The 15,910-nt window shown below is 48.4% G+C and overlaps 2 protein-coding genes across 2 annotated transcripts; one reads left to right on the forward strand and one right to left on the reverse strand.

The window, feature by feature from the left end:
• Positions 1 to 3,054: 3,054 nt before the first annotated feature.
• LOC100272768 (cyclin superfamily protein, putative) lies at positions 3,055 to 7,022 on the forward strand. Its single transcript, NM_001147221.1, has 11 exons — positions 3,055 to 3,494; positions 3,584 to 3,666; positions 3,730 to 3,820; positions 3,907 to 3,963; positions 4,047 to 4,215; positions 4,313 to 4,447; positions 4,938 to 5,027; positions 5,106 to 5,327; positions 6,064 to 6,162; positions 6,282 to 6,460; positions 6,551 to 7,022. The coding sequence occupies exons 2-11, from the start codon at positions 3,600 to 3,602 to the stop codon at positions 6,720 to 6,722; spliced, it is 1,281 nt and encodes a 426-aa protein (NP_001140693.1). The 5' UTR covers positions 3,055 to 3,494; positions 3,584 to 3,599; the 3' UTR covers positions 6,723 to 7,022.
• Positions 7,023 to 7,632: 610 nt separating this feature from the next.
• Positions 7,633 to 12,354, reverse strand: LOC103641983 (BZIP transcription factor). The gene is made up of 4 exons (XM_008665287.3): positions 10,738 to 12,354; positions 10,483 to 10,646; positions 9,590 to 9,813; positions 7,633 to 9,206 (listed from the first exon to the last, which is right to left on the reverse strand). The coding sequence occupies exons 1-4, from the start codon at positions 11,942 to 11,944 to the stop codon at positions 8,432 to 8,434; spliced, it is 2,370 nt and encodes a 789-aa protein (XP_008663509.1). The 5' UTR covers positions 11,945 to 12,354; the 3' UTR covers positions 7,633 to 8,431.
• Positions 12,355 to 15,910: the final 3,556 nt, after the last annotated feature.

The following is a 15,910-nucleotide window of genomic DNA, read 5'->3' on the forward strand; positions in this document are numbered from 1 at the left end:
TTCGACTCGCCCGAGGCCCAGTTCGGGCAGGCTTCACGGAGAAGCAACCTTGGCCAGATCGCCTCGCCAGCTGACCGGATCGCAGGAGCATTTAATGCAAGGATCGCCTGACACCTTATCCTGACGCGTGCTCTCTAGTCGACAAGGCCGAAGTGACCGCAGTCACTTCGCCCCTCCATTGACTGACCTGACAGGAAAACAGCGCCGCCTGCGCTGCTCCGACTGCTGTGCCACCCGCCAGGGTGAGGCTGACAAGCAGCCAAGTCCAGCCTCGGGCGCCATAGGAATCTCCGCCTCGCCCGACCCCAGGGTTCGGACTCAACCTCGACCTCGGACGACGGTCTCCGCCTCGCCCGACCCCAGGGCTCGGGCTCAACCTCGACTCTGAAGACGGTCTCCGCCTCGCCCGACCCTAGGGCTCGGACTCAACCTCGACCTCGGATGACGGTCTCTGCCTCGCCCGACCCCAGGGCTCGGACTCAACCTCGACCTCGGACGACGGTCTCCGCCTCGCCCGACCCCCGGGCTCGGGCTCAACCTCGACCTCCGGACGACGGTCTCCGCCTCGCCCGGCCCCCGGGCTCGGACTCAACCTCGACCTTGGAGGAGCCACCACCTCGCTCGGGCCGACCACGCCACAAGGGGGGCCATCATTACCCTAACCCTAGCTAGCCCAGGCTACGAGGAACAAGACCGACGTCCCATCTGACTCGCCCCAGTAAAACAAGTAATGATGGCACCCCGCCTGCTCCATGACAACGGCGGTTCTCAGCCCCTTACGGAAGCAAGAAGATGTCAGCAAGGATCCGACAACCCCGATAGCTGTGCTTCTACAGGGCTCAAGCGCTCCTCTGATGGCCACGACGCCACATGAACAGGGCTCCAACACCTCTCCGACAGCCACGTCGGCATGTACATAGGGCTCTGGCTCCTCTCTGCTAGACACGTTAGCACACTGGTACACCCCCCGTTGTACACATGGACCCTCTCCTTACGTCTATAAAAGGAAGGTCTAGGGCCCTCGTACGAAAAGGTGGCCGCGCGGGAGAACGGGCTGACGCGCAGTCTCACGCCCTCTCTCTCTCCCTCGCGATCGCTTGTAACCCCCTACTGCAAGTGCATCCGCCCTAGACGCAGGACAACACGAGGCCGTGGTTTCCCCTCACCGGTTTTCCCCCCTTGTGTCTCCGTCTCGCGCCGACCCATCTGGGCTAGGACACGCAACGACAATTTACTCGTCGGTCCAGGGACCCTCCAGGGTCGAAACGCCGATAGCATTATATGAAGCCGCACGAGAATGTGATTGGCTATGGTGGATGACAAAGCACATCTAGAAGTCATGTGGTTTCGACATCGCAAATATCCCCACAATTATCGGTGAAGATAATGTGGTACGTGTTGTACAAATGAAAATGGGTTATATTAAGAGCAATATGACTAAGCATATTTTATTCTAAAATTTTCTATTATCACAACCTTCAAAATGAGGGTGAAGTAAAATTCTCGTAAATGAAGTCATGTGATAATATAGTTGATTTATTCGCTAAATCATCGCCTGTAGTCACATTCAAAAGATGTGTTTAAGCTATAGGGATGAGATAACTAAGAGACCTGCAGGGCTTAGGAAGAGGACATCCTTGTATATTAGTCATTACTATTTGATCCTGAAGATGGTAAGCTATACATCCCTAACGGTTGTAGTTGTCCAAGGCAACCATTGTACTACTCCTTTAGTGTTTTTTTATTGTGAGTTTTCCTCAAGTTTTTTCATAGATGGATTTAATGAGGCAGTTAGTGCGGTACATGGAGCGGGGAGCAACACTATACATGTATCCAGCTTTTCACTAGGTTCTTCGGAGTTGTAATGGCATATGAGTTAATCGCGGTATTCACCTAACTGAGTGTTAAAAACCCTAGGAAGAGTTATGTAGGGGCTAATGCGGAACATATCATTGATGGGATGTTCGCTTCGGATTAAAGACGGTTCTGCAATATATAGAGACATAAAACATTGTACAAGTAGTAAAAGCTGATACAGATTAAAGTCAAGCGAACAGACATCTATCTTTCCATATAACAAACTTGTACCCTCTTATATAATAAATAAGAATAAGGGCTTGTTCGGTTATTTTCAATCCATATGGAGTGGAGGGGATTGATACGGATTGAGAGAGATTTTAACTTACTAAGGATTGAAACTCCCTCAATCCCTTTCAATCCATATGGATTGAGGTAGAACCGAACATGGTCTAATAGGGATTGAAACCCCCTCAATCCCCTTCAATCAATATGGATTAGGGTGAAACCGAACAAGCCCTAAAAAACTTCTCCGATATTATCTCTTGCCTCCACGTGTATGTGCCCCGTAAGAAGAAAACGAGGAATAAGTCTTCTAGATCTTTCTCAAATTACCGACGAGAGGATTTGGATCTAGAATTAGAATCTGTAAGGACGCTGTTACTCCACAATAAACACCGTCAAGGACAAGGAAACCCTCGAGCACTAGTTGCAATTGTGGTTGTGTGCTCGAGAGATCGTGATCCGTAAATCATGCCAAGTAGCTGACCACAGTTGATGGTATATCTGCTAAATTGTACTGGACTGAAAATCCATTGCTACATTTATTATATTGGCAGTTGACAGTACTATTATGTATTTCCTGACTGGGGCGAGTCTCTGACCGTACTGCAGCTGCAGCATGTATGTCAGATACATGCTAGAGCTAGGTTTCAAATCAATCAGAATCAAATCAGTGCATGGCTTCATGCGCAACGGCAAGCAGTCAAAAGGACAGTGACAGTGGAGGTGGAGCAGCGTATGCGCTCCTGCCAAATAATTTAATGACAAATCTGAAGGTCATGCGATCTCGTCCGTCCGATCGCAGAGCGGCGAGCGGTTTGGACTGGGGAGTGGGAGGGCCGGAGACGGGTGATCCTGTCGGACGGCAACCGGAGCCGTCTGTTTGAAAGCACGTGAATACCCCGCCCGGGGAGGCGACCGTTATACGACCACGCGGCGGGGCGGGTGACGGCCGGCCGGCCGGCCGGGCCCTCTCGAGCTGTCCCGCCCGTCCAACGCCTCACGCTGCGGCACACTAGCCGTTGCCCTCCTTCGCTTTTTCTCCTTTCAAATTCGCTCCCTTCCCTTTCCCTTCCCTCTCACGCTGCCTCGCCGCATCTAGCTAGGCTGATATCCCTGCTCCAAAGAACAAACCAAAAACAAAATAAAACCCGCTCTAAATCTTTCCAGTACTCCCTCTCTATCTCTCTCATCCTTCGAATCCCAAGGAGGAGGCCAGAGAGGAGAGAGTGTGTGGGACACTGGGACTAGACTAGAGAGACGTTGCCGTTGCTGGTTGTTGTTATTAACGCCGCCCCCTGCATTCCTATGCTCCTCGTTCTCCCGGGGCTCCTCCGTCCGTAAGGCACCGCCGCCGCGTCTCGGCTGGACCGACAGGCCGGCCGATCCGTCTCCTCCTCCTCCTCCTCCTGCGGGTGCGCTTCACAGATCGCTGCGCTCTCTCCACGCGGACCGGGGACCGTTTCTTGAATCGAATCTTGAGCCACCGCCGTGTGCTGTGCAGGTCGGCTTCGGGGACGATGGCGGCGAGGGCGGCTGATGAGAACAGAAGGCCGGGGGTGGGGAGGCCCGCGCCATGCGTCCGAGGTGCGATGATTTAGATGTTTGCTGCGTCGCGAGTCCGTTGCTCTGATCTCCTGGTTTGTGCAGACATGGGGAGCCGGCGCGCGCTCACGGACATCAAGAACCTCGTCGGGGTTGCCCCGAACCCCTGCGCCGTCGCCAAGAAGCCCGTGCTGCAGTACTCTCCTGCCCCAAGATCGTTTCTTTGCCATGGTTCTTGGGTCCAGGTCTTGTCTAATCATGGCGTTGCTTTCTTCTCTTCAGGAAGAGCAGAAGGGACGAAAAGAAGACAGCGTTGCCAAGCAGCCGGCCGATGACAAGGTTAGGACGCGTGCTAGCTGTTCTTGCGCTCTGGCATTTCTTGGAGGCTTTGATTTGATCTGGGTATTGCTTTGGTTGCTCAGGAAATTCGTCGCCTCCTTGGCGAGCAAAGGGCAACCTGAATGTCAGCCGACCGGAGCTGATCCAGAACCCGGAGTTGATCAACGGAAGGAACCAATCGGCGATGGCATCATTGATATCGACGTGGAACTGGACGAGCCGGTCGACGATAGTGATTGTGACGTCGACATGGTAATTGCGCTTCTGATTTGTGCTGTTTCTCGGAAAGGGGTGGGCTTTGGGCATCTTTGTGATAGCTCTGGCTTACTTTTATGTTTTGGCAATGCAGGGTGATGAGACAGAGAACAAGGACATTATGAACCAAGATGAATCGCTCATGGATATTGATAGTGCAGACTCGGGGAACCCGCTTGCAGCAACAGAATATGTTGAAGAGCTTTACAAGTTTTACAGAGAAAATGAGGTGGATATCTCGAATGCGCAGATGCTTTATATATAATGTGCTTATAAGAATGAACAAGTTCCTTGCGACCCTGAAAAAATTAGACCGGAAACCTGTAAGGATCATTCTACTTCAGACAAGAATCTTAACAGTAGTATGTTATAGCGTGAAAATGCATGCCTCACGCTAGTTAGCATGTTCTATGCACTTTAAGCAGCTAATCTGAAGAAGAAAAAATGCCAATATGTTAGTTGTCATGCGAAACACATTGGAAGATTATGCTGCACAAAGTCATCAAGACTGTGAAAGCTGCAGCAGTTCATAATGTCTCTGCACTACTAAAATAGGTCCTTTCAGCATCTTTGAAGCAAATCATGGTCACCAGAAATGAAACTTATTGCTGACAGTATCCTTACATTCACAAAGACAAAAGCATACTTCTACTATCTTGGATTTTTTTATTGCAGGTTCTATTATCTTTTCAGTATTACCAATGTGGGGCTTTATGCAGGCTAAGAGTTGTGTAAACCCTGATTACATGTCCAGTCAGCAAGATATAAATGCAAAGATGAGAGCAATTCTGATTGACTGGCTGATTGAGGTACGAAAAGCATGGACCTTATAAATTGTTCCGATCTGAAACTGCATGTTTTAATATTTTTGCGGGTCCTTTTGCCAGGTTCACTACAAGTTTGAACTGATGGACGAGACGCTATTTCTTACGGTAAACGTAATAGATAGATTCTTGGAAAAGGAAGTGGTTCCAAGGAAGAAGCTACAACTGGTTGGAATCACAGCTCTGCTTCTTGCTTGCAAATATGAGGAGGTCTCAGTTCCAGTTGTTGAGGACCTTGTGCTCATTTCTGACCGTGCCTACACAAAAGGGCAAATTCTAGAAATGGTAATCCCACTAAATAAAATTTGCGCTCTCTCACTGAATTCATGCTTGGTTCTTTTATACTGCATTATCTAAACGTACAATGACCATAGATTAGGATTCATATATGCTACATCAGCAAATATGGATCTTTTAGCAGATATGGATCTTTTACTGTAAAATTGCAATTATACCCTTTCTACATAAGTGGAACATGACTGAGTTGGGTCAATTTGTAATCTTTTGCTTGGTTCTTTTATACTGCATTATCTAAACGTACAATGACCATAGATTAGGATTCATATATGCTACATCAGCAAATATGGATCTTTTAGCAGATATGGATCTTTTACTGTAAAATTGCAATTATACCCTTTCTACATAAGTGGAACATGACTGAGTTGGGTCAATTTGTAATCTTTTGAATTATTTCTCCCACTTCTGCATATCCTTGTAGGCTTCTACACAGTCTTGTTTTTTAGGGTGTACACTTGACCATGATGATATCCATATCCATATAGTGAGTAAATAACATTGACTTAGGTTAATTGTATCATTTCTCTACAAGACAAAGGTTATTACTGCAAAAAATGCAATTGTATCATTTCTCTACAATACATCAGTGCACCATGTCAATTGTGATCTTTCGGATGACTTCTCCCTAATTTTGCATACCCTTGCATGCTGTCTTCTTTTATTCTATAGTGACTTATTTGTTGGGTTTTTTTTTCCTAAGAGTTGAAATCTTCTGATTGAGCAGGAAAAGTTGATTCTGAACACGCTGCAATTCAACATGTCTGTTCCAACACCTTATGTCTTCATGAAGAGGTTTCTGAAAGCAGCAGACGCAGATAAACAGGTGAAATATGTCACTACACTCTGACCCATGTTTCGCCTACTTGGATAAACAAAACACCAGCAAGTAGTAGTGATCTTTTGGGTTTACGGTTAACAGTGACCCACTGTTGTATCTCGCAGCTTGAGCTAGTGTCATTTTTCATGCTGGAGCTCTGCTTGGTAGAGTACCAAATGCTGAATTATAGGCCTTCACATCTGGCTGCCGCTGCGGTTTATACTGCACAATGTGCTATTAACCGTTGCCAGCAGTGGACAAAGGTTTGCGAGTCACATAGCAGATACACTGGCGACCAACTCCTGTAAGCCCATTTCAAGTCACTTCTTCTCACTGCGTTTAGAAGCATTTCTGTATCTTGACTTTCTGTGTATATTTTTTCTGTTCTCTTTAGGGAGTGCTCGAGGATGATGGTAGACTTTCACCAGAAGGCTGGAACCGGCAAGCTCACTGGCGTGCACAGGAAGTACAGTACCTACAAGTTCGGGTGCGCGGCCAAGATTTTGCCCGCGCAGTTCATGCTGGAGTTAGGAGGGACAGCACCGCCTCCTTCAGGTGCAATCTAATTGAATCGCCCTGTTTTAACTGGGTGGGGTTTTTTTAAAAAGATTTTAGCATACTCTCCGTGAACAAGATGCAGAAAACATCGTGTTGATGTTGCCCAAAAGTGCATCGAATTTTCTTGGAGAATTATGATTAACTGTTTTTTTTTTCTATCCGTGTCCTGAATGACGAGTGACGGACTGTTTTGTTATACTGCGGCTAATAACGAACTGTCCTGTTCATGAATGTTGTTGGAACCTTGTAAAGAAAAACAAGTCCTGAATCAAATGGTCAAATGGATCCTTTGTCCAAAATGTTCTCTCGTTTCCATGTTCACTGATGGTGTCGATGTTGTTGGGTTTGGTTGAGTTTGGGGCGCGGGATGGACTGATGCAATGTAACAGTTAATTTCTGATTACCGATGTGCGGGATCAATGCCTAGGCCGTCCACACGTCAGTGACCCATCTTGAAAAGTAACCTAGAGCGTGATTGATTGCCGACTGTGTTTTTCACTTTATCTGTGATTGGCTGGCTGCATGTGTGGACAGCTTTTTTTTGAGAGAGCTAAAGCCATTATCAAAAATTATTTGGCAATATAGCTTGTCTACTGTATGGGCCATTGTTTCAATATTCTATTTGGACAGCTCTTGGGCCATCAGTGTCGAGCCTCTTTGCCAATGGGTCACGCCCTAGGCCTGTGCCAACTGGGCCAACGTTGTTCACAGGTTCGGTTGATATCATCTTAAGATCAGATAGCTCAGACTTTATAAAAGCTCTATTGGCACAATTGTAGGAAAAAAATTAACGCAATCTTAAATTGTTAAGATATGATAAAGGATAGTTGTTAGAAAGAAACTCTTTTATCGATGTAATTTGAATATTTGATGCATATATAGTAATCTAACCGGCTCCACTATTTATATAGACGGAAAGCTTGAAGATAAACCTGATATAATTAACCGACCTAAGTTTATATTAATGATCTCTTAATATAAATGTAAGACATAGCTTCGTAGCTTCACATGCTAACAGAATCCACCAATCCGTCAGCGACGATGCGTCCACCGTGAGGAGTCCCTCTTTTCAGTTCGTTTTGCTGCCAAACTGTTTGCGTTAGCATTGTCTTGGAGAAGGAAAAGTTAAAATGTAATTTACAGGAAACAACAAATTCAGAGTCTGCTGGAAACACGGACAGCTCAATTGCTACCGGCCTACAAGACTTCTGCAAAGTAAGATGATTGCAGATACACCATAAATATGTACAAGTTCGTGTGGCAAAAGATCGTTCAGGAATGCACATGTAACCAAAATCCAACTGCTTTGATTTTGGAGAGGACCATTCGTAGAAGCGACAGCCGTACCGCATATTTCTGCTCGGTCTTCGCACCCAGTATAACCTCGCGGTTGTTCAACGAGGCCACGAGGGGTATATACACGTCCCTGAACCAAGGCAAACAACGAACCTGAACACTGTCCAAACTCTCTTTCTGGTAGGATTTCTTTTAATTCTTGCCCCCCAAAAAAAATTCTATCACTCACCCCCAAACTTCTTCAATGTCAGATCTTCAACAGCTCAAAACCCCATTCAAGTTGTTTTACCTGTGGCACAATGCAAGACCCCATCCAAGTTTCATCTGCACAGGAAGCCACCACACCTGAACGCTACCAGATCTGCATCTCTCCTCACATTATATTTTCATCCCACCTAGATAAGAATAGATTCAAATCTAACTAGCTAGTTTTGTAGTTTGAACTTCTTTCCGAACTACGGTGCTCTCTTCTCACATTATCTCTTGGCAGTCTTGTCCCTTCAGCACTTTTTGCCACATCCTGGAAAGCTTGCAGTGAATTGGCAGCAAAGTTCTCTAAAGCTTCAAGAACCAGCCTCAGATTTATGTGCAAGTTACTTGCCTCAACACAGTGCGCCTCATACAGTTGTACTCTCCGAGGCACATGCATCCTTTGCCGGCTTGGTATTAACGCCAACTTCTTGTTTAGCTCATCAGCCTCCTTATTAATATCCTGGGTTCTTCTCTCTAAAATCTTGATCCATTTTTCCCTTTCTCGCATCGAGATTATTTGTTCACTTTGCTCAAGATACTGCTGCTCCCATAGGTGCCACACGCTAGACACTAGAGCTTGCATGGCATTAACCACATCCTTCTCAGAAATCCGATCCATGGCTTGAGACCATTTGTTGCAGGTAACGAAAACCAGTGGAGCACCAATGCTTCCTGGTGAGTAAGATGGAGCTCCAGTAGTATTATCCTCAGGCTCATAGTTAAGACAGAGTGCTAGCCATCCATTCAGTGCCTTTACAAAGTTCCTTTGTGAATTCACCCAAGAAGAAAAACTGATGATCCATTTAATCAGCTCTACCTCAAGCTCTAACACCAAATCCTGGCCATTTCCACCTGACAAAACCGAAGTAAAGTTTTTGGCTTCTGATATCACTTGACACTGACTATGGTACGCGTCCAATTTATCTTGCCACATTAGTACAAACCTGGAAATAAGCCATTAATTTGTTCATGTAAGGGCCCAACAACACAAAAGAGGAGGGAGCAACCAAAGGGAGGAAGCAAGTAAATTTTTTGATTTATTCTAGATCACTTAACACGATCTGACCTATAACATGCAACTAGGTATACAAAAACACTCTGACAACCCTACATATCCATGTTTTATGGTTTCCTCTCAATCCATTCAGTTTGCATGAATGCATACCAGCTCACTATCAATTGTGTAAAAGATTCAATAACAATAATATTAGTAGTTGTAGTAATAGTAATATTAAGAGTAAGAGTATTAGTAATATAACAATAGCAATAATAGCACTGACAGTAACAACAACAACAAATAAGCACTTGAGGTAAAAGAGGGGCATACCCTTGAATCAAAGCGTTAACTTGTGGCCACAATTCCTCATCCCTTAATTTGTTTATTTTTCTTGAAATCTTGGCAATAACGCGCACAGCTATCCTTATCTTTGTTGAAAGCTTCCTCAACAAATTTCGAGTTTCATCTATCTTTTCAGGCTCTGTACCCTTTTGATCTAATAATTTCAGTCGCTTGGAGTTCTTGGCAATAAGTAGGCGCGTTTTCTCCTCAGCCTGCACAAGAAGTACATTAGCTGAGAGAAGAAAAAACATTATATAAAGAAGGGTAAAAATATGCATGGACTTAATCTATTGAACTATAACATTATCAAAATCAATAATAACAAATAGATTCATAATGTGACATATCCAATTCAAGAAGATGGTTGCAGTTTTAAATAAACAAAGACGGTTCTGTTTACTGTTTTGATTTGAATGAACTAGTTCTATTTACTGTGGCACATAAAACTGAAAGCAACTGGATTTTCAAAATATATCCACTTGTTCTCCCATGTTCCACTAGCTGGCCCAATAAAACTCCACTACTATACAGATCAGGAGAATACTTTAAAAGGCTAATCAGACATGTGCTACCAAATCTGACCGCTAGGCTTCCGGAAAGCCACTTCCCATGATGGGCACATTATCCTAGTTGGACCCTTGGTTAAACATGCACATGACCTAAAGTACACAAAAATTACTGCTACCAAACCACTGTGTTAGTAAAACTAATCAGTTAACACTATTTAGAAACATATTAGGTAGCAAATCTGCGACTTAGCAGCTGGCCTTTCTTAAAAGTATGAAGTTAAGAGTTTTGCTTCATCGCCAAAATAACATCAGTTCTATTGTAGTATACGTTGAAAACAGAGCCAGTTCTTTATCAGACGATGATGACCATACCTTGACCTCAGCATACAGCTTCCTCTCCCAGAAATAGAGCTTGTCAAGTGCCGAGGATAGGCTCCGCGTGTCCACCATCTTCCCTACCACTCCGACGTCCAACACGTCCATGTCTTTGCACCCCAAATGAGCCACGGAGATAGCCGACATCATCTTTGAGGAACCTGATCAAAGAATTAAGCACCCAGTGGCATAATGAGTTACTGACAATCCAAGTTAAATTGGACACGAAGTAAACAAGATGTACTAGCTGACATTGGTAGACTGAGCTGCGGCCTTGGTAGCTTGGCCTTCCGACTTCGAGCATCGGCGCGAGCTGCCTAGCCGCCTCGGCCGTGCGGACAAGCTGTGCCTTGATTTCGCCAGCTACACTCGCATTGTCGACGACCCTCCGCGCGGGAGGTGGTGGCGCGTGCACCGACACATTACCATGTGCTGTTGGCCTTCGCCGAAACTCGCCGATGACGTCCTTATGGGCGATAGCATTCTCCGGCTGGTCGAGCTCGGCGGTGCTACTGGCACCGCCGAGCGAGTTGCGCCGGCTACGGGCACCGCCATTCCCAGGTGCTGAGTACTGCCCGGCCACCTCTTTCACGACCACGCCCACGCTGTCTTCCTCGCCGTCGTCTTCTAGGTCCGGAATACCCTCCTCCTCGCGCACCTCCCGCGAACTCCGGCTCGGCATGAACGGCGCCGCGGGCGCAGCAGGTGCCGTGGCGGAGTCGTAGTAGTAGCTGTCGTGTTCGTACGAGTCGTAGTTCTCGAACACGTTCAGGAAGTCCCACGAGCTCGCCTTCGGAGGCGAAGGCGGAGCAGACCGCTGCGGCGCAACCGGAGGCGGGGCCTGGGCCCGCTGGGCGCTGTAGGCGTAGTGCTGCGGGTAGCCGCCCGCCGCGTCGAACGAGCCAAAGTGCACGCGCTCCGACGTCCCCGGCGCGCGCTGCGTGACGGCGACTGACGCGGGGGGCGGGCGGCTGCGAGCGTAGTAGAACTGCAGCGAGCTCGCCGGCGCCGGATACGCGTACGCGGGCTGCGTCGCGTAGTCGTACCCGTACGCGGCGTAATGCGGGTGCGGCAGCTGCTCGGGTACGCGGCGGCGGCGGCGCGGAGGCGAGTCGGCCGTCGGCGCCGGCTCGGATCCCGGCGACGCGCCGAACTGGGGTTGCGAGGAATGGCCGTGGGCAGGCAGCGCCGAGGACGGGTCGAAGGAGCGCGGCAGCAACCGGTTCGCGGGCGCGCCACCGCCCTTGCGCGCGGAGGGCAGTACGAGCCCCCGCGGCTGAGCCTGCAGACGGAGGAGGCGGTGCAGCGGCGCGGCGACCGAGTCGATGGAGTCCGCGAGGGCCGCGTGCGCGTCGGCGAGCGCGTAGCGGTGGCGGACGGCCGCGGCGAGCAGCTCGGCGCGGGCGCGGCAGAGCGCGACGGCCTCCTGGTCGTCAAGCTTGGACCCCTTGCACCCCATCGCGTGGCGTGCCTGCGCTACGCTGCGGGCGCGCGAACGAACGGGTACAAGTACGACGCGGGCTCTTCAGAGGTCTCTGGAGACTGGAGTGGAGTGATGGAGCAGGCGGGCAGTGTATACCCATACCCCCCTCTCCTTCCTACTCGTACCTGCCCGCCATTATGGCGATCGGTGGCATTTGGTCTGGTCGTCCGGCGCGGCGATGGCCAATGCGGGTGGCTGGGTGATGGCGCAATGATGGGGTTACGCGCGCGGGCGGACCGACGGACGGAGAGGTAAAAACGTGGAAGCCGGAAGCGGAAGGTGGAGAAGCGCCTCTTGGGAGGGCGGGACGGCGGCGGCGGGGGGATCGGGGGAGGTCCGAGTCTTCTATTGTTCGCGGCTTCGCGCTTTTCCTTTTTTTTCCCCCAGGATTTGCATGTGGTAGCGCACAGTTTTTTATGTTGCCTGCTCGAGGCAAGGAGTACGGGCTCGTTGGAGTGGGCGCGGGAGGCATCGTCCGTGCACCGTGGACCGTGATGCGGACTGCGGAGCGGAGGAGCCGCGGCAGGAAAAGTCCCAGAAGAACCAGGACTGGAGGAATGTGTGACGCGCCCATCGCCTTTGGACCGCGGACGAACAGACAGACAGACAGACAGACAGACAGGCCATCCTCACCCCCACCACCTCCACCTCGCCAGGGTCCAGCGACCTGACCTCGGTGGCTCGACCGCGGAGGAGTAGGCGACGCCGACGGGTAATGGTTTCGTTGTGCTCGCCGGGTCGGAGCGCGGCGCGGTGGACGTGGATCGGGCCCGGCTGCTGCGCGGCGCATTGACGCTCTGTCCCGCTCGGCCGGCCTGGAACACCCAGGTGGTAGGGCGGCCGGCGCTTGCCGGCTGGTCGGGGCGCACGCTGCGCAAGCGCAACCCCGCCGCTAGCTGTGGCCAATGGCCATGCTGCTGTGCATTGATTCTGCTGCTTGCCCCCCGCCAGTCTGCTGCTCCGTGCAACCGTGCTCTCGAGAAACAGTGAAACATTTTTCCTGCCAGTAACTCATCGCACGTACTACTAGTACTATTACAGTACTGGAAAAGAAAAACGAATCGACGCATCGTGTTTTACCGTCCCAGAACGGCATTGAATTTGGATCGGGAAGTCAGGGCGCGCGGGTCGGGTCGTGTCGCCGGAGTGCCAGTCTCCCGCAGTAAAACCGCTCCGACATGTTGCGTCAACCATTTGCTGCTTCTACTGGGATAGCACGTACTAGTGGTGGTAGACTGGTAGTATTGGTAGTAATACATCTGCTGAGACCAAGTACGCGACTGGCACGGCTGGATCAGTGGGAGTGTACCATCATATGCTTTCGTCAAATGTATGCTGTGCTCTATTACAGGACTGAATAAATTTTAGACTATCAGTACTCGTATAATTCTAAATTTCTACTCTAAAAAATAGTTTGTCTTTATCAGTAAAATTCTTTACCATATACCATAATCCCCAACAATCATATTTACTTTATATCTCAACTTTATACCAACTACTATATATTACATTATTTTTTTCAATTCTTTTTCTACACACGCTGTTGTTGTAAGGTTACGGATGCAGTGAATATAATTGCTTTCGTACTACCCTAGATGTATCGTCCCTTCGCTACTACGCTAAAATGGAGTAGCCCACTCACTGAGTCAAATTTGAGCTTGAGATAGGGAGTATGTTGTAGATAGTCTTACAACCACCTAGCTCCTCCTCTTACCTATTGGTTTTGGTGGGAGTCCTATCTTGTTGGTCTTGATCCAACTCTATGCCTATCCTTTGTGTAGAGTGAATATCTTAACTCTAAGAGAGATGTCCTAGATCGAACCGCTAAATTGAGCTTCTAGATTGGACCTCTGAACCCTCTCAAAATGTTACTCTGTTCCTCCTTTTATATAAAAGGGAGAAGGATGGTTACAACTATTCGACCTTAAATCCCATCAAATAAGACCTAACTATCCCATTCTTAAATCCTTAAATCCTCATTGTGTAGTCCTACGTAGGGCTATGTCTTTGGTCATGGCATAGTATCAGAGTTGTCCTCCTTTAGTGAGTTATCATACCTTTTTATAGGGGCAAGTATGTTATATTGCATCCATAGGCATTGGGGCCTATGTCATTTGGTATGATGTAGTTATCGGTGTAGCCTTCTATAGTTGATGATATTTTATGGTACATTTGGCATCATCGTGTGTGGCTACATAGTCGATGCACATACATAATAGTGGTCTCGAGTACCCTACAGCCTAAGTCGTGGCAACAACACGTCTCTCAAGCTTAACATCACACATTTCACATTTAATATGTTGTACCCAAAATTTATCTGATAAACTATAGACTTGTTAATAGGCCTTTAGATATGGGCCCCGGCCCCTACCCTAAGGACGTAACTCCCTCAGTGGGCCTAGACACATATTCATGTCTTATTGATAGGATTACATTTAGTCACAACAAGCCTCATCTTTTCTATAGGAGGCTTTGGGTCTTAAAGGGTTCAAGACCTAGGTATCGGACCAATAGAGGGCCCCAAATGACTAAGCATTGTTGATTGTCCTAGGGCCCCTGACCACCTAAATCCTTTATTAGTGTCCCAGGTCACGAGTGGCCCTAGAGACTTAGATTCTTCACGAGTGCCCTAGGGCACAACATGTCCTAGAGGCCTAGATTGTGTGCGCCTCGGGGAACAAGGGGCCTTATGGACTTAGATTGTTTTAGCTAGGGCATCCTAGGGCCCCAGGGGCGAGCCCGGCATCATAAGTGCGAAAATTCCTTGTTCCTTAGAGCACCCTAGGTGCAAAGAGGCCTTGGATCCCATATTGGCCCTTAGCAAGATGGTGGTGTATATATTATTTTGGAGTGCCTCGATTTCAAGTTGTCTGGAGGGCCAGGCCCTTGCACTAGTAAGGGTTAGGGGAGGTCCTAGGGCTCTATAAGCAGTGGTCCTAGTAACTAGGCCACGTAATAGCTTCATGTATCACGGTCCTTAAATGTGTCTTGGCAACAACTAGGGGTGTGGCCTTTCTCTGACTCTATCAAAGGCCAATAAGTCCATTGCCAAACCAGTCCATTAATTGGACCCATCTTTCTTGCTATGTGCCTAATGAAATAGATTCCACGTATGCATGACTGAAAAATTACACATCTCATCAGGCATCATGACAACTAGGTCCCTAAGGTGACCAAGCACAATTGAAGGATTCATACCATGATTTAGTTGTTCTTGGGATCTGTCTCTAGACCTCTGTCGGGGTTAGTTGTCGGTCATTTTTGTTTTTAGCTCGAAGCACTGTTATCAGTGGCGTTTTATGTCTACACCATTCCTGTTATGATATGACATATATTGGACCTAGAGCCCAATAATTATGCAAAAGGAAGTGAATTGCCAGTAATATTTAGTGGGGAGTCTCATATGGTAATCACACATGGTTTTCGAGCGAGGGCTCAGGTCCGGAGTGTGCATGATGGATATGTCCTCTTCAAAACCTTGGGTGTGATGACCATTGTGGTTTGGCAGTTTTCATTTATAGGTCTATCATGACGTATGATTTTCCTTTTTATGCGGCCATGTGGTGCTTTGGGTTTCGATGAACAGATAGAGAAAGAAGGGCTTTAAATAGTCTTCTTCTTCCTTGGTCGGCTTTCTATTCTCGGCATCCCTTATTTATGATTGTTATTTCAAGTCCTCGCTGATGGTAACGGTCGATGCATCTTCTGTGCTTGACCAACTCCTTCAACCAAGAGTGCTGTTGACGCCTTTTGAGGGCGCCAATTACTCAAGAAGAACCGTGGCGGTGCCCTCTGCACAGGGGCGGACGGTCCGCGCGTGGGGCCGGACGGTCCGCGGCCTGGTGCGAGGCGCGGTGGTACTCTCTGCGCAGGGGCGGACTGTCCGCGGCCTGGGGCCGGACGGTCCGCGACCTGGTGCGCGGCTAGGGCTTCTCTGCCTGA

This window comes from Zea mays, chromosome 10 (assembly GCF_902167145.1).
Source record: "Zea mays cultivar B73 chromosome 10, Zm-B73-REFERENCE-NAM-5.0, whole genome shotgun sequence".
NCBI lineage: Eukaryota > Viridiplantae > Streptophyta > Magnoliopsida > Poales > Poaceae > Zea > Zea mays.

Bases quoted from the DNA above. Each gene is read 5' to 3' on its own strand.
- LOC103641983 (XM_008665287.3), bottom strand. From the start codon at position 11,944: ATGGGGTGCAAGGGGTCCAAGCTTGACGACCAGGAGGCCGTCGCGCTC. The intron at 9,814-10,482 runs GTATGGTCATCA...CTTCTTGTGCAG, and splicing joins AGCTGTATGCTGAGGTCAAG to GCTGAGGAGAAAACGCGCCT. The intron at 9,207-9,589 runs GTATGCCCCTCT...GCTTATTTCCAG, and splicing joins GTTAACGCTTTGATTCAAGG to GTTTGTACTAATGTGGCAAG.
- LOC100272768 (NM_001147221.1), top strand. From the start codon at position 3,600: ATGGCGGCGAGGGCGGCTGATGAGAACAGAAGGCCGGGGGTGGGGAGG. The intron at 3,964-4,046 runs GTTAGGACGCGT...TTGGTTGCTCAG, and splicing joins AGCAGCCGGCCGATGACAAG to GAAATTCGTCGCCTCCTTGG. The intron at 6,461-6,550 runs GTAAGCCCATTT...TGTTCTCTTTAG, and splicing joins TACACTGGCGACCAACTCCT to GGAGTGCTCGAGGATGATGG.